This window comes from Balaenoptera ricei, chromosome 17 (assembly GCF_028023285.1).
Source record: "Balaenoptera ricei isolate mBalRic1 chromosome 17, mBalRic1.hap2, whole genome shotgun sequence".
Classification (NCBI taxonomy): domain Eukaryota; kingdom Metazoa; phylum Chordata; class Mammalia; order Artiodactyla; family Balaenopteridae; genus Balaenoptera; species Balaenoptera ricei.
The window spans coordinates 23,170,116-23,195,243 of record NC_082655.1 but is presented as its reverse complement, the minus strand read 5'-3'; the positions used below and the strand labels follow the sequence as shown (position 1 = coordinate 23,195,243).

Sequence of the window (25,128 nt, the reverse complement as noted above, 5' to 3'; positions counted from 1 at the left end):
CTTCTGACAGGAGTCAGAGGAAGGCAGTAATGTCGCATCACATTAGCCAACTTCAAGGTGCCAGCTTAGAGTGAAACCCATGGATTCAACGCCCTCTCTCTGCCAGTGACTCTGGGCTTAGTCTCAATATAACTGCAGTATCAATGTCAGCATTTTTCATCCATGCAAACTTGCATTCCCTGCTTGCTCTCCCCAGTCTGGGTTTAGCTCACTTTTGGTGAAGGGGCGAAGAGAAAAGCTTCAGAACTTTCACTTAATTCATGGAAGTCTAACAAGTCGCTAAGAAATTATGTTTTATCTGGTATAGTTGCTTTGTAAGGAGATATTCCTCCCACGACTCTAGAAACACAAAGTTATAACACTGAAAATGTTGATTAGGAGAATGGTAGTCAGAGAATGGGTACACTGGTTAATTAAATAATATATAATAAAAGAAATGGAGTGTGAGAAACAAACATGAGTGGAATATGACAATTCTGTCCATGATGTGAACTACAGGGTATCATAAGTAAATATGAAACATAAAGAAAGGAGAACTGGCCAAGTTTCACTTACTAAATGGATAATGTTGGCAGTTCAACTCAGGTTAAACTGGTTCTTTAGGAAAATGCCCATGGAATGAAATCCACACTGAGGTTTTTCTCTGATAGCTTTAAATCAACTCTCTTGCTTCTTAGCTGTAGTTATTTTATAGCTACATGATTTCACACATTGTACAGCTCTCTGTTTGTGCTATCTTTTTTAGTACACTGTAAGTCTTGTACATAAAGTACTCAAAAGCCTAGAATATTCCCCAGTAATAACAGAGTTGTGGTAAAAGTTTCCCAACATGAATAATATGAATAAATATAAATGTAACTAGAAAGATAGTATTGTGATGTGGTAAACTTCTCTCCTCCTACACTACCTTCAAAATGTAGCATTTGGGCGAAGTGCTTTGATAGCAGATTAAGTTTTCAACATTCATGAGACTATTTGTTTTCACATCCCTGGAGCCTCCACTGTTCAACTTTTAGTAGAGTTTCTTTATACTTCTTACCAAGCTGTGGCTCCTGAAACAGTAAGTCTCCAAATTTCAAATATTTCTAAAAGAACTCAAGCAGAGCACCTTAAAGGACCTAGGATCACACAAACTACATCAGGTTTTAAGAATAAGTGCGAGAGGATTATAATGACCTAGAGACAAGTGCTGCTAATTATTTTTAATCTAATAAAATACTGAGAAGGTTGACTTAAGTTGACTTAAGTTCAAAATGTACTTTCATTTTGTGTGTCCTCAGAAGGGTTCCAAGACCATACAATAGTCAAAGATTAAATTAAAACTCACCATGGAGATTTTGACTTATTCATGAAGTCACTTATTATACTGTGAAGTCAAAATCTCACAGGGATCTCATTTATTTAGATGTACTCACTGAGCACCTATTACCATCCTGGCACTACTATGCTAAATCGTGCAGATACAGCAATGAACAAAATAGGACTAGTCTCTTCCCTCTGGAGCTTACTTTCATTACTGAATATTAATTAAACTCTGAGATTATTCAGTAGTATTTTTATTCATATTTATTTCTTAGATTTTTTTTTGTTTGTTTAACCAAAACATATGGAATCTCTATTTTTCCAGCCAAGTTTTCAACCAATAGCCTCAGCTTCCTCAAAAAAAGCCACTCATCCAAGGGATCTGGTATCTACATGCATCAATGTGTGTGTGTGTTGGCTAATTTCTTCATGATTAAAAAAAGCCTCCTCCTTCAAAAAAAGAATGGGTTATCTAATTTCTACATCGCTTAAGAAATGTACATGCACAGTATACACACAAACAAGGCTCGGAAGAAAGCTAATGTCTGCTTGCCCCAGAAAAAAATAAGCATGCAGCTAACATCAAAAGAGCCAGAAACACTCACTGCAAGTGTGAACACATATTTGATCGCAGGACTGTGTCTTTCCCAGGGCTGACCTTATAAATTAAACAGTGTAAAATCTCAAGGAAGTGTTTTCTGAACGTTTAGATCCACTGTGAACATTAGGATGCCCTTCAAATTAACATGTAACATTGTTAGCCTATTGTTGGACATAAACTGCTTCGTTACTGGTGACTGAGAAAACAGACACACATTGGTACTAACACACAACTTTTTAAAAGAATAGGAGGAACTACTTAAAATCTCGGGATGGGAACATTTAAATAACCAGATTTTTAAACTAGGATATTGAGTTTGCATATGGAAAAGCCCTTAAAAATAGTAAATAAAGCTCTTGACTTTGATGCTTAGAGGCATGATAACAAGAGTACCCAGTACTCTGGAAGTAATATCTGAATGCACTATGCAACCAGGATTTTACTAAATCATAAGTTCCATAAGGGCACTATGTTTATGTTCTTTTCTCCTATTTTATAATCAATGCCTGGCACTATGTGTATTTTTGGAGTTAATTAGTTAAGAAATGAATACATAAATGAAATAAAGATATGTATTCTAAACTCATCTCTAGAAAGTATGAAAGATGAATTGGGAAAGTTAATGTCTATAACGAGAATAAGATGAAAGTAGAAGGAAAACACTAACACACCCTACATCTATTTACAAATCTGAAACAACTTAAGCAGCTTTACTCGCTCAGAGTGTACAGAAACCCAAAGTCACACATATTACAGAATTCTCTGCTTCACATTACTGTCTGTACGCAAAACAAGGATGTTGCTTAATTTTTTAAAACTAGAAGAATGTCCGATTTCATTTTAAAAGAAAAACGAGCAACATGTTCTCAAGCGGATTGTTTCCCAGTTGGAATAGAGAATAGTACATATTATAGTGGTATCTTTCATTTGGAAGCCGCTCCATCAAAAATCATGGAATATGGGTTCATACTTAGCGAGGACAAATTAATGAATTGCGGTAAAACCATCAGCAATATCAGCATCATTGAGAATTTTAAAATATATTCAGTAGATGGTATGAAACATAAGAGTAAACAGTTTGAAACAAGTGACCAAATTAAAATCTGTGGTTATTACATCTACCAATATAGAATCTGCAGTCTATGATCTTACAGAACATGATCTTGTTCTATAACTGCCCAAGGTCACCACAATCATTCCCAACAATTCTTGGGTCAGCCCTCTGGAGACTTTCTATCATTTTCTCACTATTTTTCCCCCGTACGGCTTACCTGTAGTGTCGGGAAATCTCTTCTTCCACCTGGGTAATGAAATCACATTTGGTACATGAGTGTTCTTTGCTTTCCTTGACAGCCGGCTGCCCATCCGATCCTTGCAGGTGATTGCCTTCTTGTTTGACGTCCGATGCTTGGGACTCATGCACGCTCTCATAATGAAAGAGGAGCACATCCACGTCGGGGGTGGAGAAGGAGCACTGGTGGCACTGGTGTTTGACTCTTGAGCTTCCGGCCGCCCCCGGAGACAAGTGCAAAAGCAAGAGCGCACAGTGGGAGCAATTACTTTTTCTGCAAGCAAATGGATAAGTAATTTCTCCAAGGTGCTTTTCTGGGCTGCAAAGGCCTCTGGGACAGAATGGACAGTGTTTAATGGTACACTTATGAATGTTATGGAGCTGTTGATAATGACGGAGAAGTGGCCCCACTACAATAACGTCGGGGCCATGGCTTTTGGAATATCTGAAGTCGCAGAACTGACAATTGTAGCTCGTGACCATATTATCCTCTGCTCCCTTGCTGGAGAAGTCCTTCTTCTTTGCCCCACTAGAGCCCTTGTCTGCCTTGGTCATTGGCTCCCCTTCTGCACTTCTGGCTAGATCATTCTGATTAATGACAGAGCCCCTGGACAGCTTGTCATTCAATTCTGGGTTAAGGCCACCTGACGGTGCTCCTCCATGCTGCTTGCCGTAATGTTCTAGCAGCTTAAGTGAGCTCGATGACTCGCAGCTGAAACTACAAAATTTACACCAGTAGTAACTGGTGGCCTCTGTACCATTTTGTCTGGAATCAAGGGGTTTGATGGGCACCGAGTAACCAACAGGAGTGTCATCTCCTGCCTTGACTGTGATCTTGTCCTGCCACTTTCCCAAGTCTCCGGAATCACTGGACCGAAGTGCAGGGATGGATTTGTTAGAGTTCTTCTCCGAAGGTTTTGCACCCTCAGAGGAGGGGAGAGAAGCTTTTATTTTGTTCGGGTGAGTCTGAAGAAAATGTTGTTCTAGTTCCGTTGATGAGTTGCCCATATAAGTGAAATTGCAGAATTTACAGCGGAAGTACTTGGTGTTTCCTTGGCAATCTGGTGTTTTCCGTCCAATGCCAATGAATGTCCCACCTGAAGTGACCTGGCATAGAAGAAATGGATGTTACTTTAAAGGTATCATTAATTCAGTGCTTTTTGTGGGAGGGAGGAGGTGACACTGCCAAGTATTCCACATCCAAAAATACAATAGTACTTCTGCTTATTATGAAATCACTTGAATAATCAGAGCCAAAGAAATTCACTCTTCGTTACTCAATAGCAACTCTATGAGAGGCTCATTATGCAAAACATTTTTGGCCAAAGTATCTGATGAAGGTAAGTAATAAAAGTACTATAACTAATGCAAAGGATTTAATAATATATACTTAAAAAAAAAAAAAAAAACCTATGAAGAAGACTTTCAATTTTAAAGAGATTTTACTACTGCCTCCTTCAAATCCCATTCCCACGGAAGCAGCCAAATCACGTGGGGATTTCTTCTCACAAAGCTAAGGGTTGCCATCAAAACCAGGGGCAGTTGCTCAGAGATTACTCAACGCAGGTGTCCTCCAAGGAAATCCTCTGTTCAGTTCCTACAGCAATAAGGCTGCAAAGATGAAGTCTATCTTTTGGGTAAAATAAAGGTGCTAAATGACCACACAAAATGGCTTATGGTTAAAGCCCGAGCATGCACAATTAGACTGAAAGTAAAATGAAATCATCGGTGGGCTTGAAATCTTGGTGAAGGAGGATCAATGTAAGGAGTTTAAAATGTTTCCCAATCTAGGACAAATGAAATAAAGAAAACCTTCCAGGGCTTTTTTTTGATTAAGGCTCTGTCTCATAGAAAAGACTCAGCCCCTCCCATGAGCGGGTCATGGGGACAGTCAAGGGCCAAAATAAAACAATTTCACCATAAAAATCACCACAGCTCTGTTTTCTATCCAAAATTATAAAATTGTGTATAGTGTTAGGGCAATCAAGGCCTTCAAAGGGCATTTTATCTAAAACTCTTCTCTGGGTGCACCACATCAGGCAGCATAACTAAGTGCCACCACCCAGCAGCCAAAATTCATTGTTTAAAAGAGTTTTTGACAGAAATGCTCCAAAGGGGGAGAAATTTCCTCTTTCAACAATCAGGGAATTTTTGAATTTTTCCAGCAACCAGATGTAATAGATTAAGCACGTGGCATAATCATGTTCTTCCTTCTTCCACAGCTGCTCAAAAATGACATGTGTGATCACTGCTCACATCCAAATCACTCCATGAGAAAAGTCTCGAGCATCTCAAAATCATTTAAAAGATTCTACTTAATATGCAAATAATATTCTTTTAGCGCACTGAGAGACATAGTTGTTCTCTACTATACAGGACGAAGATTGAAGTCCGTTCTGCCACTTAAAGAGAGGTGTGACCTGGATCAAATTACTTAACCTCTCTGGCCAACAGCTTCCTCACTGGGGGCCACCTTTAAACTTACTTCCAATATTACAGTTGGAGGAAATGTGCATGAACGCATCAACAGCTCATTTACTGTACACTAAGATTAATAAATTATGAAGTTCTCCCACAGCCGTTAATCGAAGGATGACAATATTCCACTTTAAACAGTGTCTATATTCACCACGGCAAACACCCAGATTTCAGTCTGTTGACAGCAGAGCATTATCTAAGCAGAAGGGCAAGAATGGGGGGCACCCTCCCAGGCAGCAACCTGACAATCACTGGTGTAAAGATTGTCAAAGCCAGACGACACAAGAGAAGTCTAACACCATTCTAACCTAACACTTTAGTGACCAAAGCAAATAAAATTTGCACTGAAATGTAATGCATAATATTGTAAAATTCATCCATTTCGCAATTCGATAGAGGTGAGAAGAACCTTGTTTTCAAAAACAAAATGAACCTTTCAGTGGGATGCCACCTACTCAGGTACTTGGTTCAGGAACTTCAACTTGAATCAAAAGGAGCAAATTCAGAACTATCCCAACCTTCTCTAATGTGAGCAAAGAAAGCTAGTGTACAAGCTCTAGACATGGAAATTTGCTTCTCTGAGCTACCACATTGCTTCAGAGTTGCTGAGTTTCCTTAACAGAAAATGTTTCGAACTTCTGCTTGTAGAACAGGGATTCCTGAGAAACCATGACACATCATCACGATTTCTGTGATTTTGCAATCTTCAAGCCTCATGTTCCATGCCCACACTGAGAGGGCTGAGCAAAGAGCACATACAATCTTAAGAAAGCCCTAAACTTATGATTTTGAAGGGAATTTAAATTATTATGAAGCATCACAACATCCCTTTCAGTATTTGACATCAACTTTAAGAGTCAGAAAATCCACGCTAAGAAAGACTAATATCAGGTGAAGAGAACATTTCATACCAAAAACCGCCAGTAAATCATTTTGGTCTGGGATTAACTAAGCTACTAAGAAAACTGCATTAAATCTTTAAAGTTGGCAGTGTCTATGTGTCTAAAGGTTGTGTCTTCAGCCAACTCCATTGTTTAGGATGCTTTTAATGCTTATATACTTTATGCTGAAAAGTGCCTTCAGACTACCCACTGCCCTTTCAAAAACCACCCAAGCAACCAAATAACACAAGGATCTAACTTAATGGCAAGAACAAAAATACTGACACTTGTACAGATTATCTATTTGCCTTCCTGGTAAATTGCAGTTAATCATATTAGTATTACCTATTATTAAAAGCTAATATAATATTAGAATTACATATCTTACATATTATAAAAGCCAACTTTGGAAAACATAATTACTCAGTGTTCTATTCCTTTTCTCTTTCCAAAATAAGGTTTTAAGGTTACATTTGTGGCCATTTCTATGCTATCTCTATAAGAGATGTACCTTAAGTCATGGTGAAATATGACTGTTGTACAATATATCATTTAACTGAATTCTGAAATAAAATATAATTTATTATTTTAGGACACCATACCTAAGACTAAACCATACCCATTTCATGTTCATGACCCACAAATGCTGACTTAAAACAATTCTTTTCTAGGTTACACCCAAATACACAGCAAGAACAGTTAATGCAAAATCAATGTTTTGCAGCAACAGTTTATTTAATCTTATTGCCAGGAAACAGCACCTACACACTCAGAGAATTATTTCAAACTTTCCAAACGGTTGAACCCAGCAAGGAATAGAAAAACTTATTCCCTAGCTATGGCTATACTAAAAAGAGACCACAAGCAGAACAAAGAGTGTAAACTTCAGTCTTTCTTGTTTTGCTAACCAGAACTTTCATGATAACCCATAATCCAGCAGTGCCTTTGATACAGATATCCACATTTAAAAATTCCTATTAAACTGCAAATTCTGTTTGGACTAAAAATTACACGTATTCATTCATCTATTTAGTAGCTACTGGGTATTTAGCTTGTGCCAATCTCTGTGACAGACATCAGGATACAACAGTGAAAAGCTAGACCGCAACTCTGCTTTTAAATTACTTATATTTTAAGATCAAAATTTGTAGGTAAAATCCTTTATTTATTTGTATTTATCTTTACTTGCATTTGTTTGCTCCCAAGGGAAGTTCTCAAGTTAAATCCTGTAGAAAGACACACTATTTAACCTTCTGGCACCTCAGTTTCATCATCTTTGTGGCTATAAATAATATTGTACACTTTGCCATTTTATAGGATTATCGTGAGGATAAAGTGAGAGAATGCATCCAAAAAGTGATCTGCAAAAGTCTACATTACTGCTGTCCAACAGAACTCTGAGTTGATGGAAATGTTCTGTAGTCTACCCTGTCCAATACGGCAGCCACTAGCTAAGTGCTACTGAACACTTGAAACAGAGCTAGTGCAACTGAAGAACTGATTTTTTTTAATTTAATTTGTCGTTTTTATGAATTTTTCATAAATTTAGCTTTAATGAATTGAAATTTAAATAGCCCCATGTAGCTGGTGAATACCATATCAGACAGCACACTCTACAGTACTATTCACATGAATGGGACTATTATTTAATAAAATGAACTATCTCTTTGAATTTCTCCCGCCAATGAAATGAAAAGACTAAACAGAAGGGGCAGTGGTAAAGTCAAACTCAAATACTTGTCACCCCTAGTATTCTTAGCTGTAAACGTAAAAGATCAATTCTGTTGTTACTAAGCTAATGCTTCCATTTACATTCCTTCTTGGACTGAAGGAATGGTATTACATTCATCTTTGGAAGTAAGCAGGAGCTCGATACACTTTGGTTGAATGAACGAACTAGTTATTGGAGATGTGAAATCTCCCACTTACTTGGGCTACGGGAGCTATACTAATTCACGGCCCTATTATCATTGACTCAACCTGACATATGGGCTTCTTCAAAAGACAAGACAAATTGCATCTTTCAACCCAAAAACAAATGACTATGGGGTCATTTGCTTGTGAATTAGAGCTATACAGAAACACCCAAGATACCTGTTAAGGCATGAAAAAGAACAAATTTTAAGTTGTTTTTCACTGATTGAGGACTCTGATGCCTTTTTATTCTATTTTAACCTCAGTTCTAAAAACTCTTCCTTCCATGTAGTTTGTTCCATGCCTTTCATTTATAATTTATCTACATATGGCTTTTCACAAAAATGTTTCACTACAGAAGTTAAAAATATAAAAGGTTGGCTTTTTTTCAAGGTCTTTAACCTCAATTTAGCTCTTTCCTCCTAATAATATGGAACAAAAACTAGTAAGAAAAGTATCTAAAAGAATATGTCAAAGGGAAAGATCTTTTAAAGCCTCAGAACTCTTAAAATGACACTTTAGCAAATGTACTTATTTTCAATGGAACAAAAAGAGTTGTTTGAACTAAACACAAACTCTTCCTCAGATGTGGTTCATATTCAAGGACTGTAATTGATAGCAACAGAGACAATTAGGAGGGTACTAATTTAAAAGGACTTGAGGTTACGGGCTGATCGTCAAAAAAGTAAAACCACGACTGTAAAAAACTAAGTTGTTAAAAATCACTGTTCAAATACTGAAGTCACAAATAACGTGAAGAAATCTGTCAGGGCCAATCTTGGCTGAAAATAACTAAATTCAGAATCAATGTGCTAATCTACATAGGGAATGTTTCCGCGTTGTACAATGCTTCAAAACACACTGCAGAATATAGAGTGTGCCTCAACGATGTACCTTTGATGGAAATTAAGTATTTAAAAATTTCAATAACAAATCTAATTAAACGGCAGTCAGCTCAGTCGCATGCTATCATAGCCTATTCTTTGTGTCGCTGGAATAAATCCCATATACATCTTTGTCATTGGATTTATAAGAGCCAACTAATTTTTTGGGGGGTGAGGGCAAAACCTAAATTGGTAGAGGTGCAAATATAAGGGTAAAATACTGCTTATCCTTAATTATCTACATTTTTATAATAAATGTTTTGTATTTACAATAATAAACAGTCTATCCCAAACTGGTTTTCTCATTTTACTCAGCATAATATCAATCTAATTTTCTATGGTTATTTGGTATTTGGACAGATAGAAAACCGGTAAACCTTGAAGTCAGTCTCACTAATTTAGAAGGTAATCTCTTAGGGGAAAATATGCAAAAGAAAACTGAAAATGCAGTGCAAGTGGAGTACATTATCCACAGCGTTCCTCTCCTCCAGCTGATCTGCCATTGCCGCTGGCTCATAACGGAGATAAACAATAATTGCATGTTTGTCCTAAAGAGGGTCTTAATGAGCAAACAGAGTTGAATCACTGTGGAACATCCTTCCTCCAGGGAAGGGTGATTTGTGGCATGCCTACTATGTGCCAAGCACTGGGAGACACAAGGAAATGACAAAGTCCCAAACCCCCAACGTGTCTGCAATTTTAGTGCATAAAGTTCCCAGGTAAATAGATGACAACAGTGGAATATGTGCTTCTGCTGAAAGCTGTACCAAGTTCCATGACCACACAGAGGAAAAGCACCTAACCTACACTGACTGGTCCACAAAGGCTTCCGGAAGGAGGTGACAACTGAGCTGTGGACAGATGAGTTGGCATTTGGGATGAGCCTCAAAGGCAGTGATCTCAGAAAGGTTTTTCAGGTGCAGGAAACAAAATGAGTAAAGCATAAATGAAGATGAAACAGTGCAAGTTGCTTTCAGGAAATGTGGAGGAAGTTTGGGGGTGAGAGAGAATTTGGAAAAGTGATGTCTTAATGGAGAGTCTACATTGAATTATACAAGTATAATTAAAACGATCTGCTTTTTTTTATAGAAAGTAGACCTATACTTCCTACAAAACACAGGAAGACAGATCTCTAAGTGGAATTTTTAAACATTAAAGAAAGGAAGGAAGGGAGGGAGGGAGGATGGGTAAGAGAAGAGATGGAGGAAAGGAAGGGTAAAGAGGAAGGAGGGAGGAAAAAGAACAGAAAGAAACAGAAACCAAAGGAAGGCGAGAAGGGGTAGGAAGGAAGGGAGAGCAGATGAGAAGAGAAAGAACAGAAGGGAACAGAAAGAGAAAGTAAATAAGTAAAGAAGCCACTAAGAATTTACTAAGTAAACATTAAGGGTGGTGCCGGGGGGGACTTCCCTGGTGGCACAGTGGTTAAGAATCCACCTGCCAATGCAGGGGACATGGGTTCGAGCCCTGGTCCGGGAAGATCCCACATGCCGCGGAGCAACCAAGCCCGTGCACCATAACTACTGAGCCTGCACTCTAGAGCCCACGAGCCACAGCAACTGAACCCGCGTGCCACAACTACTGAAGCCCACGCGCCTAGAGCCCACGCTCCACAACAAGAGAAGCCACTGCAATGAGAAGTCCGCGCACCGCAACGAGCTCACCACAACTAGAGAAAGCCCACACACAGCAACGAAGACCCAACGCAGCCAAAAATAAGTAATAAAATAAAATAAATTAAAAAAACAAAAAAGGGTGGTGCCGGGGAAAGAATAAAGAAGGAAAGACAGGACAAATCACTCCATTATTTGGACAGAGATACAAATCAGAAAGACATCCAGGAGAACTGACATTTCCAGCCTGACTGACTTGAAAATGGCAGTCTAGAAAAAAGGAGAGGAACACAAAGTTGTTTTAGGGAAGGAACTAACAACTTTACTTCTACACATGTCGATTTTGAGATGCCAGTTGGAATATCGAGGTGGAGCTACCTGCCCATCAGCTGGAAAAACAGGTCTTAGAACAAACCACTGTTTATTATTAAGATTCCCAATATGTTACTGGACTCATGAAAGAATGCAGGTGTTCTTTATCTTACATCAACAGGTCATCTAAATATTAAAGGAGAATTGCTGGACAATTAGACTTTCTTTGAATTCTCAAGCCCCTCATGGTAGCCCCCAGTTTCTTCACTTTCAGCATCCGGGGACCTCACACAGCTCTGAGCATGGCTGGGGAATGAGTACACTCAAGTTAGACAGTCTAAAAGTATTCTGAGTTCCTCTGCCTCCACACCCATTCCATTACTTACTCAAAGGCAAAGAGTAAAACCTTAATTACCCAGCCTTGGAGAACATAAATGGAAGCTGGGTGCATCTCCTTAACACTGAATCTTCACAGAAAAACCAACCTAGATTGTGCCTAGTAATCAAAAGAGGGGAATACAACTCTCAGACCATCTACTGAATCATAAAATCCTAAAACGAAGTCCTTCAAACAAGGGAACTATGAAGTAAATCAAATACATGGATGAAGTGTCCCTTAATGTGGGGATAAAGCACTGCATCCTTAATTGATAAAATCAAAATCTGGCCCTTATGCACTCTATCAGAACTAGTTTCTGCAGCCAAAGTACCAGTGAAAATGAATCACAGTAATTAAGAAAAGACAAATCAGCAAAATTAATTCTCTTTTCAATGATTTCAATTATAAGCTAGTAAGTTCAAATAAGGCAGCATTACACTCCAGGGTTTGGATAAGAGATCATCTCAAAGAAATCGCTGAAGTCCCCAAATTCAATGCAATTCACAGAGTATGCATCAAACAGCCCTGGCGTACCAGTCTTATATCTCCTCCCTTACATGCGGCTGGTCTGTCTTCCATTGCTTTTCTAGTTGCAGTAAACTCAGTCTTACAATTGGGAAGGCCATATATCATAGTGGTTGTGAAGACAACTTTCTGTAGCCTATCTACCCTGGTTTACACCCCATTTACCCCACTTCAACTCTGTGAGCTTGGGCAGGTTACTTTCATCCCTCTATGTCTGTTTCCTCATTTTTTAAAATGGACGTAATAGTAGTGTCAGCTTCAAAGGTTTTTATGAAGATGAGTTAATTAATACACATAAAGAGCTTAGATCTACATATACACATAAGAAACCCTTAATAAATGCTAGCTCTTATTAGGACTGAATCCAAAATTGGGGGACAAAACAGGACATATGTGTAATTTTGATTATGGAAGCTAAAAAATAAAAGAAGGATAGATCATATTTAAAGTAATACAGAAAAATAAATTTTATATTTGATTTCCAATTAAAATTAAACACGGTCTTCTCTGATATTCTGAACATGCATAACATTGACTTTAAACTTCAGAATCATATGATGAAGAATTCAAGAGGTCTATGGTCTAACGATTTTCAGACACAGACTCCAGGAAGGAAATCAGAAAATGAAAGAGAACGGCTCTTTCTCCCCACTTTCCTGGAGTTAGCATACTACTTATGTATCTGTGTTTCCAACAGCTGCACATATGCTATAATTACAATGACCCAAGAAACAAAAAGCACTGAATAATCTGCTGACTTGATATGGTTAGCAGAACATGCCATTTGGAGATAAAATTTTTATTGAGTTGAATAATGCTAAATTCGATTGAATGCACTGATAACCATGATTCCTTCTTCTAAACATTCTGCTTAGAGAGAAATACAGATATTCAAGAAAGTGATACATGTTCTCTAAACGATGGCAAATAGACTGAAAATCAAAGAGGGACTGACATTTATCATACTGACCCTCTTGTAACAAAGCCAAATGGAGATTTAACCATCATGCAGGTAAAAGGATTAGTGAAGATGGTCAAACTGTTCCATCCGTGTGGCTACATTATAAAGCTCAGCTATCTTCATGATGAAAATAACCTGGTAAATGCCAGAACACTGCTTTGCTTTTATGGCCTTAGGGTGAGCATATGTTTTATTTTGCACACTTTATTACTTGTTAAAGAGACACGGTCCTGAAAATAAGTATGGGTTCATATGCCAAACATTCCGTACTCTAGAGAGAGTCTGAAGTGATTCAAGTCTCATTCACCAGCGTTTCTAAAGAGCAATTGTCCTCAACTCAGAAGAACAAAGCAACAGAACCTGCTAAGATCTACAGCTTCCCTCCTGCTCCAGGATCAAAGGAAACAGCCAGGCAAAAAATAAATATTTGGAGGTTAAAATTCAAGAAAATTCAAAATAGACCAAAATAAGATGAATGTTCTCTGGAGTTTTCTTTTTTTCCAGACCAAACTGTAGCCCCCTGTTCAAATGAATGTACGGGCACATGTTAAGAATTTATAAAGCTCATGGAGTTAAATATGTTGAAAATGCAAACACAGAAAATGACTTCCTAGCTCGAAAATCTGTTCTTCCTGCTTCTAACATGACATATTGTGCAACTCTGATAAAAAATATTTGTAAAACAGAAACGCAGGGCTCCTAACTCAAACACAAGACAATCACTGAGATTCTTCTGTTAACCTTAAAATTTCATTCAGGGCCAAAATGAATTTAATAGCTGGCATCCTGTAGCTCCCTTCTTAGAGGCCTGAATAATGCAGAATAACAGGAAAGGTTTCCTAATATGAAAAGGCACCATATACACTGTGAGCATTTATAAACTTGGGCTAGCTTAAACACTTTCCCGTGGGAAGCACAACTTGACAAGACTCCGACTTTTATAACTTGATCTGAGAGCTCCCCCATAAAGATGATGCAAACACCCTAATGCACCACACATTAAGCCCTAATGAAACAGCAAAGTCCGCGTTTAGCAACGCAGGCCTCCATTCAGCGATGGTTTAAATATAAGCATAATAAAGCAGATTAGAAAGAAAGAGGCTGTAATTACTTTCTGAAGAACTCAATCTCTTGTCCTATTATCGGTCTATATGTGAGCCTCAAGGGCTGAATACAGGTAGTAAAAATTGCATGAAGGGCTTAGCCACCATGCCACATCCATTATTTTTAAAAATTTAAGCACAATAATTGATAAAACACGCAGGGGAAATTTAAAAATTGAGAAACTAACATCCGGGTCAAGTCAATGAGTCCTAAGCTAGCCATTGTATCTTTCCTTATTTTTTCTTGGTAAAGGTCTATATCTCTTCTGATTTCAGGGCTGGGTATGCTACCTCATGGTGTGTGAGGGATCTGAATTCAACAGACTCAGAAGTGACAGTCCAGATTTTATGATGGCCCTTTAAAATGACCTCCATTATCTGGCCGGGGCTTTGTCGATTATGAAGTACAAAGAAACGTTGTTTGACACTATTTTTACAAATTCGTAATTCTTTGACTTCATGATGTGTAATAAAACTTACACAGAAGTGGATACCATCAGTAAAAGCAGGTCAAAACTTCAATTATTAACTTCAATATATGTCAAATAATCTGAACTTGGAACTAGAAATCTTAAAATTTGTTTAAATTATTTCTTTTTCCCCAACCGTATATCTCATGTTTGCACTCAAGTCAGTTTGAATTATTTAAAACCATCCATGCCAAACCAAAATATAGATCAAAGCCACAGAGTCCTTAAGTCCTCCACTTCTGGCTTCTGTTCCTTTTTTCTTGGCCTAAAATGTCATAAATCTATCATTAACCACCAACTGTCCTGAATGTTAAAAAAAAAAAAAGTTTAATTTAAAGAGATTAATGAATCGCTCATCTATTACTTCAACGAGCTTAAGTTACAGATTGATATCAATAATTCCTGGAATGGAATGATTATTTGTCTTTAATCCTCGTATTTACCAACATCTTCTTTATCAGAATACACACAAGCCATTAACTTGCTATCAATTTCTGACAAAACTGCATTAAAGAAATTCTGCAGTCAGCATTTTACATCCCACAGCTTTTAGTCTCCACACAGCACACATGCCAAGGAAAGAACCTCTCAAACGGCATTTCAGCAACACAAACATATGTGGGTGAAAAAGGGGGATTTCAGATGCGCTTTTATTCAATTTACGCATATAGCGAAGCTGCCTGATATTTATTTCAGCATAAAAATATTAATAAGTTATTTATCTTCAGACATGTTTCTGCATCAACATCTGGTGTGTGTGTAAAGTATTCAAGATTAACATTTGGCCTAAAGTACATTTAGTGTGCTTTTCCCAAACTGAAGAAAGTTAACTCTCTTTAGGCTTCTTTCTCTCTCCAATTGTTTCTTCGAAAGAATCAGTCACTTTTTCCATAGATCGCTGTTTTCTATTTTTAGCCATATTATTTCTCTTTGAAAAAAAAAATTGATTTTAACAAGATTATCTCCCTCCGTGCGATTTCCTACCATTTCTGTCTTCTTTACTGGGCACTGCTGCGAGGATTTAGGAGACAGCAGAGTCTAGGATCAGCTGTTTTATTTCTAGTTCTATTAGTTCAAACTCAGATAGCTCCCACATCTGTTTTATTTCTAAAATCACTGCCCAGGAAAAGTGTCCAGCTCGTTCTACCCAAACATAAACTTTACTATAAATAACTAGGAACCTAACAAATAACTGTTTGGGGGAAATGGAAGTGTGTTTAAAAATCTGAATTCTTCCAAACTATAGGCCCTTAGTAATCTTCGTTTTAGAGCCTTCCTGACAGCCCAGATCAGCTTCCCTCAGAAGTTGTCCCCAGAGTGAACAAACTGAAACCCCGGCCGGAAATCCAGGTATTAACATCATATTCCCCGCTAATTATAAAACACCATTTCACATACTGACATTATTCACTTCTAACCCTTTTATCTAAAACACGTATTTGCTTTCCAATCATAGTTTGACAGCAGAGTGTATCTGACACAAGCCAGTGAAATGATCTTTAATAAGACAGCAGTTCAAAGCATGTAGCTTTCATGCATAATAACTATGTTGGCTTAATTTGCTGCGCCACAGAAATCATTCTATTTGTGGAAATTCACAAAGTAAGATGGAATTTTGAGAGCTTTACAAAGATGAAACTGGCTTTTTAAGAGTTCTTCTTTATCTCCCTTAAAGTGAAAAGATTGCCATTCTGACGTTTTTAAAGGACTTGGAAATTTCTCTTCTGATCCTTCTTACAAGTATTGCAAAATATATTCACTACCTGTTATTTATAACCCCTTTGCCTGTCTTTCTTAATTGGCACTAGGTCAAAAGAGAGGTCTAGAACAAATGTGCTGTAGCCACTGAGTTGATAAAAATGATTGATATTTTCAGGGATTGAGGAGGTCAAATAAGTGTGATGCGATTTCATTAGTTCTCAGGTACTTCTTCTAATCATTCCTAAAGAAGGTTAATATTAAACCGAATATGTTTTGAAAACCCTGGCCTAATAATACAATAAAAATCTACAGACTGTAACAGAAACTAATACACTTTCTCAAGCTGATTGTCAGTTTCAACTATACTAAAATTGCTAAAATGAAATGAATACATTACTTGAGTCCGTTCTGCATTTCATTCTATTTGAAATGGTAGGTTTTTTTTTTTTTATCTCACATATGCCATAAGCTAACACAGAAGGGGTAGATCAAAAAGGTATGCCAGTTTTAATAAAAGTAGAAATCTAAATTACTACTAAATGCTTTCATAAATTATGATTTTCTTTAAATGCAGGAAGGAATGCTTTATTGGTCCACACCAAGGTCATTCTGGTGTCCCTAGTACTTACTCACATTGACTTCTTTTTAAATCAATGTAAAATTTTATTCCCAAAGTTTCATTTGCAATTATGTTGCCTTTTCAGTAGTACATCTCTGCAACCATCAGTGTGACCCAACTCTGGTCCAGTTTGGCAGAGTGTAAAATTAAATCCTCATCCAAGACACAGGAAAGACCCTCCCTGAAGTAAAGGCTATAGCAAAAGATTTATAATCTAAAACTAGAACAAAGCACGAATTACTATCATGTAGAACCATAAAGATTAGTGCCATTTTTGGAAGACTCTGAAAACATCAAATTACCATGAAATATGTCCAGAAATATGAAGCCAAGCTAATTCCATGAAAAAACTTTTCCCAGCCTAATAGAAATGTTGGGATTATTTTCCATGATGAGAGGCTAAAGATAACTCTGAATACACATTTGGATGAAACAGCTACAGACTGCGTCTCTCTTCTGCTCCATTGAGCAGGCTACCCCTTTGGTACTGGGAGCTTGATTTCAACGAACATGTAAAAATTCACATTTCGTTACTAACAACATTTTCTGTACAAAGAGATCACAATACAAAGCACAAACCTGTACATCATAGGTCCCATTTAGTAAAATAGGCCTTGAGGAATTGATATCCTGCAGCACACCAGAAAGCACGGAACGGTTGACTTTCTGGAAGTCTTTGGAATGGCTGAACTGCACCATGTTATGAAGGGCCAAGATTTTGCTGTCCAGCTCAGCATCCTGCCTGGTGCGGTTATGCAGTCCTAAGTGATACTTTCGGAAGTGCTTAATCAGATCTGTGGGGTCGTTGCCATAGTAACCGTATCCACAGATATTGCATTTAAAGTCCTGAAGCTCTGGAGACAGAGGTGCCGGGTCTGGGTTGTCATTTACCAGTAAGTCGGTTTTCGATTTATTCAGTCTTACACCCCCATCTGAAGGCACTTGTGGGTTTTTTGAGGCCACTGAAACTGGGCTTGAGCCTTGACAATTGGCTTGACCACTCTGCGCTTGCCCTGTTTCCTCCGTAGCCTTCGGTGACATCTTCTGATCTTCCTTTGTCTCCAAGGAGTCCCCTGATGGGGTGCAGGCCATATCTTGAGGGTCATCTGCCTCTGCTCTTTGAGGAGACTTCAAGGGCTCACAGACTCCCCCAGCAGCTGGAGATGAGAAAGCCAACATATTTCTCTCTGTCACCTCATCATGTGGATAGGAGGGAAGGTTTCCTCCCTTACTGGGGCTTTCATAATTGAAGCCAGCCTTCTCACTCAGGATTGAGCTTTTTAAGTCCTTCTTACTGCTAGAAGACGGATCTTGGACATGCAAGCTATGTTCCTCCTTATTATTTAGTTCTGCAGCATCACTCTGATCCGTATTTTCTGACATCTGATCTACAGAAAATTCTTTGTTCTTTCCAGATCCCTTGCTTTCTGTACCGACAGGCTCCAGGGTCTGGCCCTCGCCTTCACTAGCAATGTTTCTCAGAGGGGGGTTCTTTTTCCGGACCATATCTGTTAAAATACAAGGAAAAGGAAGATACAGGGTTATTTGAAATTTGCAGGCATGTAATCTAATCTAGAACATTTTACTTACTCTATGCAAGGCTTTTTTTAAGGCACATAATAAAAAATTTTCTCTAGGAAAAAAAAAATCTGCTATTTTTTTAAAAAATAGCAAAAAATTGAGACTGATGCCAACGATTTACATTTAGAATTATTTTTGTCACAAAGGGTGGCTCATTTGTTATTTTTAAATGGTTTTATGAATACCAAGGTATTATTATTACTAGCTCTATCATCATTCCTATTACTTAATCTTGGCTGCCAATTATATTTTTTGCTCAGCTTCTTTCTTAAGAGTTGATAGATAAATGCTTCTATATTTATCCGTGTTATATACTATGTGTAATATGTACACGTTATGTTTATAGAATATATACACCTGTTTATGTTTATAGAATATACATTATGTGTTTATTTATGATACGTATATGTGTATACAAACAACTATAAAGTGAAACTCGATATTGTTACACACTGTGCAACCAAGATACCAATATAGTTTCAACCAAAATATCCTCACAGTCAAAAGACAGAAAGAGCATGTTATAAACAAAGTGAAAACTGCCCCTTTACTTCCAGAAATGGAGGATAACAAATGTTTCATCTCTGCCATACCGATAAATTACTTTAAGCCCCCTTTGGGGGACTTGCCTGAAAGAAGGGGGACCTGGTACACGTCATAGTGGCCAGGTTGGGTTTTACTAGGACTCCATCTGGCATGATGAGAACCTACCTAAGGCCAGGGTTTCTAGGCACAGCATGCTGGAAACAGTACCTATCCCACCATCAGGAGCACACTGGAAATTGACTAAAGTAAAATATTCAATTGAACCATGTGACATTGCCATTTTGTAGCTCAACATGGCAAACTGTTAGCAGTTTCCTATGGTTCACCTTCACATGCTAGCTCAACTGTGCCTTTCAAGTTAGGGTCCACATAAGAACATTGTGGGGAGTCTAATGAATCAGAACTCTAAGGGTATACGGAGATAAGAGACAAATTGTACAGTGTCAATAAAAGAATGCAGTAACAAAGGCTTGTGGAGAATTGACTTTCATGGCCCGTGTTCCTTCAGCCTCCAGCCGAAAAACTGCAAGGGCTCCGTATGTCGTCACCCCAACTGTCTCTTGGAAAAATCCACCTTCTTTCTTTACTAGCTGACGCTACCACAAGGGCAGATTTAACAGAGTTAGTTACACCATGATTATCCAAAATGTCCTTAGAAAATCTAAATTAATAGCATGTTTTAGTCATTCTCATCTATAATTTCCCACAAGTGCTGAGGAACCACACTGGCTTTGGATATATGGGTAAATCTTCGCTTCTGAAAAGCTGGTCAAGCAAAATTTGTATAATATGAATCACTGAACCAAGATAATGCACTAGATACAGGATAAGGAATCAGTTACAAGGTAATAATTCACTTTCTTGAACAATGTCAAAAACAGTGTAACTGTACTTAAGAGAGTATACTGCTCTTCTTATACACCGAGAATGTTAGTCATCAAAATATCCATAGAATCTCCCACTTGGAACGAGAACAACAACCAAAAGAAAAACCATTTGGGGTTTCCAGTGAAGGTGATAGTCATGAGGCATGTAAACCTGCCTGGCATGGGGGCAAGGGAGGCAGTATGGTCTTCACCTTGGTGTCATTACCATTAGCTCCTAAAATTAACTCAGTCAGGTAACCATCGCTAAAAAAAAATGGAACACTAGCTAACTAATTTATCTTCTAATGTGTGCATTTTAATGTCTTATCTGTTGCTGTTGACATTTTAGACCTCTATTCCTCTGTCAGAACAGCCAGAACTTGGGAACTTGTACCAACACATGGAAGATTGGAGGGCAATTTTACTGGTAGTCAACAAAGGGAAAACTAAAAAGGAAAGAATAAAAGGGAAGCTTAAAAGAAATAAGTTACAGTCTAAAATATAAGAGTTTGAGTAAAAAATATACTGTTTTAACTTGGTCTACAGAAAAGGAAATACTAGTTTATAGAGTATCAGTCATTCCTGCATACAAAAATGTGATGATTTGATACAGCATTTCATGCATTTCCCTCCAGAATTTCCCGTTTGTTTGTTTTTCCATTGGATTTTAACATTTCCTCCATCATATAAATAAAATCTAACAGTGATGCACCAAGATGAAATAAATAAGGCTACACAGAAAAGATAAAAATCTATATGAAAGGCAGGATTCATGAAGAAAAAAGGATGAAATAATCCAATTCATTAAGATTATCCTTCCATTCAAATGAAAAGAAAATGGTTTATGCCCATATATTAAGGTCAAGGCGATGAGAAAAACAGCGACATCTTACACAGCAAGGGAACTAAGATAAAATACTTAGAAATGAACAGATATAAATATGTCAATAATTGAAAAAAATTAATGTATTTTCCAGAACCAAAAAGTTGGATCTTGCTGATTTATCATCATCATGAAGAACAGTAATGGGTCATAGTTTAAAAACTACTCAACCAGCATCTATAGTGACTGAGAGAAAATATGATTGGATTAAATTATCATCCTTTCAAATTTCAGTTCATTCTTTCACCCAAGAACAGACCTCTACAACCCATATGACTCACTGAATAGGGCCCTTAATAATATACATCGCAAAGAATGTTAAACTGCTAAAACTTCAAAGAAGTATCAGAAAGGTCATTTGGGTTTTATTTTTTTTGTTCTGGGGGGAAGGGGCATGTTCTTTTTAGCTGCTTTTAAAAAAATGATGGTTAATTTAGTTGACTACACTTTGAAGTAGCTAGAGAAAAAATAATTTTTTACTGGAATTACATCGCTATAATTTTTCAGAATGACATATTATGTAAATATAAGCACATTCGCAATACTTCTAAGTGGAAGAAACTCCCCTAGCAACTCATAAGTTAGATACCGTAAGACCAGACCCACCCTCAAGTTATTATCTCTAAGACAAATAACAGATTGCATGACATTGTACTGTGTGCCAAGAACTTTTCCAGTTAACAATTTCACTTGAAAAAATAGATCACATACTTGTAAAATCATACCCAGCATTGACTTCATAAGGCATGTGGCTTTAGAGTGCTTTTTTACAATTATTAATTCTATTAGTCAACTAGCAGGAGGGCTAATGCAATTGTCTTAGAAGACGCTCAGAAGACACAGAAGACATTTTGAGAGCTGATCTGTACATCTGCAAAACAAAACAAAAAATATTTTCCTTCCTAAATGATGTAAACATATTTTAATGGATCACACCTAAAACACATTAATATGCCAGCACCGCAAGCTGCTTGAAAGATACCTGATAAAAGCATGAGTAAATCTTGAGCAAGATTTTTCTCCCTCCCCTGGGTTTTAATAAAGCAACAGGAGAAGGAGGAACCATGATATAAAAGATTATAGAAGTCATTTTCACAGCAGACTGTGCTGTTGGCAAAATTAGTTAACCTCGAACTCCCGCTGAACCTTAAGGAACACAATACTTACCTACTCTGGGGTGGGGATAAAACATCTTAATTAGTAATCATGGAGGTAGCCTGCTTCTGGAAAAGATACAAAGTGCACTTGCCTATCTGCACCGTCACAGCTAAAGACATGGAGTGGTACCCATAACCAGTCTCCTCCAGACTCACAGTACCAGTGTACATATACCACGAGGCTGAGAAAAGAGCTATTTCAATGCCATCAGGAATTCTGCATCAGATCTAAGTACGCCTTACAAAGAGTTACAGAAACATTACATATTATAACATGTATTATCTTTTTAGTTATTTTTAAGTCATATTTTCACTCTTGATAAATAAGATTGTAAAGCTATGATTGAACCAGCATTCAACCATCCTTATATCATTTTTTTTTAATCTGAATGAAATTATTGAGGCAGATACTGCATTAATGGTCATAATATAATTAAACAGATGTACTACATATATACACGTGTGTGTGTGTATATATACAAAAATATATATAATCACATCAATGAGCCTTACTCATCAGTTTTGCCAACTCTGTTTTAAACTTTTTCATTCTATTGTACAGCAATATCCCTCACACTGACTACCACAAAAGTTCAAAATGCCAGTTACAGAAGGTCCACTATAGACAACCGTTTAGACAACGGGGCAAAAAATGAACGAAAAGTGAATTGGACAAGGAGGAGCTGAAGAACCTACATGAGCGCTACGAGGCTCAAAAGTGCCCACTTCAGTCCTCTACTTCATTATGAGACAAAAACCGACCTGGGGGCTGGCTAGGGGGCCAGAGGGTAACAGTGAGCGTTTCCACATTTACATCATTTTCCACCTGTACAAACACATGAATGCATATCACGTGCCAAGATTGTTAAGCAGGTTCAAAACGTATTTAGCTTCCTAAAAATGCTCTAACTGTATTAATTTTTATTACTGAGATATAAGACATTCCATTTGCAAAAATCTCAATTCCTATTCTTATCTCCTCCTAAACTAAAACTTAAATCTATAAGTCTTCTTTGCATTTTTAGTAGAAGAATTTATTAGAAAAAAGCAATAGCGTACTGCACTGTTTCTGTGTTACAGTATCACTGAGACAGGTTTATGCAGTGGAAACAATCAGCATTAGAGCTTAAAATATAATGCCGGTAACTACATCATCTCACTGATTAAAATGCTTAAATATAACAAGAAAAAAATGGACTTATGTTCCCAGAATGGCACCTTCACAGCAAAAGGAATCTAAGTTTTCTATTATTACCCAGATATTTTAAACTGACTATTACTTATTTAGTTTTATTTCATCTATATGAATATATAAGTACGTATGTATATAAATATGTATGTATAAAAATATATACACACACATACATTTATGAAATACTCTTGCTCAAATAACCTTGCCATAGATAATCAAATGAATTATCCCACCAAAGGAATCAACTATCACAGTAATTTAAAAAGAGAGCTGAGATCACAAAACCATCCAATGCAAATGAAGTTAAGAATTTATTTCCATTAGATGAGAAACTCCTTGAAGGAAAGAGATATAAACTCTATGTTCTTTGTGGCATCTTGACCCGAAACACAATAAAGAATCAAAACCTAAGAAGGCAGAAGGGTACACAAATCACATTCAGTTTCTGAACCTGATTCAGATCACCAGCTGATGTAATCAAGGGCAAGCCCTTTCCCTTCCCAGAGCCTCTCTTATCCGTATAATGAGGGAATTACAATAAATTATTTCTAACCTGCACTCTGCCTCTAAGACTCCATGATGGTTCTGGTTAATAGCTTAAGCACTTTAGTTTTACCTTAGAAAAGCTTTACCTAATTTTCTTGAAACATTACAAAATATTAAGCCATCAACAACTAAGGGTAGCATAAATACCACTGACACCTACCATTCACTGTTTTCCATTTTTTCCAACTTTCATTCATCCATTCAACACATGTATATCCAACGACAGCTATGTGCTGAACACATCCAGCAAGAGGACTTCATTTTATTATTTGTCATCATTTTAAGAGAGGAAGGCTATTTTTCAAAAGTAAAGAAAAAATTATAAGGAACTCCTCTTTCTAAAAAAAAGCTGAAACTTTCGAGTACTTTTCCAAACAATAATTTCAAGTAGGTGCACTTTCAACTGATACTTTCTCTCTCTCTATGTATGTACATATACATATATATGTGTGTGTATGTATATCGATATACATACACACACACACACGTATATATAAACACACACATCTTTATATATATATATATAAAACCCGAACAAGACTAAAAAGATAGGGAAGCAAGACTATGTAATCTGACCTCAATCTCTAATTCTGCTGAGTATGATTTTTATTATAAGTAGCAGCTCTTATCATCATAATATATAATACCAGATGACATTTTCTTATTGTTTTTCCAGATAATAAATCTTTCAAGGGTTTAAAATCAAAGCTTTACACAAAAAGAAAAGATATCATAGTCTTCTCCTTAATATGTGTTTCTTCCAGGCTTCTTTGTATCAACAGCCCAAGAGTACTGAGTTATTAATTACACATTTCATGTAGCTTTTATTTTAAAAATGAAAAAGAAAGAAAAAAGAAGAGCAAATTGTTTCTTTTGATCAAAAGTCCCCCACAAAGAATTTAAAGAATTAAGCAAGTGATAGCAAAATAAAAGGAAGGTCGAATCTTGGGCTCATGGCAAACTAGATAGCTTCCATATGAACAACATATAAAGTTCAGTTTTTAAAGAACATATGTGTTTGCTCATTGGTTTAGGGAAAAAAAAAAAAACAAACTTGAATCCTGTCTACTCCATATATACAGATCAAAATCAGATTGCTTAAGTGAACTATAAAATGCAAGAGAACATTGTTTATCCAATTCACAAACCCAAGAATTGTTGAAGGAGTTTAAATGTTTTCTGTTTCTTCAGATTCCAGGGCAATACTTCAATGGTAGATCGCTTTTTCTGTAAACTGCTTCAAACTTCATAAATCCAGTGTCAGATCCTATTCTTTGCTATCCATGTCTATTTAATTTGCTCTCTCTGAATTGATTATTCCTGAAT

The 25,128-nt window shown here is 37.1% G+C and overlaps 1 protein-coding gene across 4 annotated transcripts in view; it reads right to left on the bottom strand.

Moving 5' to 3' along the window:
* The window catches only part of TRPS1 (transcriptional repressor GATA binding 1), a 251,143-nt gene that overhangs the window by 186,222 nt on the left and 39,793 nt on the right, over nt 1-25,128 (bottom strand). For 2 of the 4 annotated variants that reach the window (XM_059902014.1, XM_059902015.1), the window contains exons 2-4: nt 21,619-21,778; nt 17,611-18,539; nt 3,175-4,301 (exon numbers count right to left, since the gene is read on the bottom strand). In XM_059902014.1, coding sequence (XP_059757997.1) covers nt 3,175-4,301; nt 17,611-18,539; nt 21,619-21,655 — 2,093 coding nt within the window. In that variant the 5' untranslated portion in view covers nt 21,656-21,778. The remainder of the gene's footprint in view (nt 1-3,174; nt 4,302-17,610; nt 18,540-21,618; nt 21,779-25,128) is intronic. The other 2 variants (XM_059902017.1, XM_059902018.1) reach the window with 2 other exon arrangements.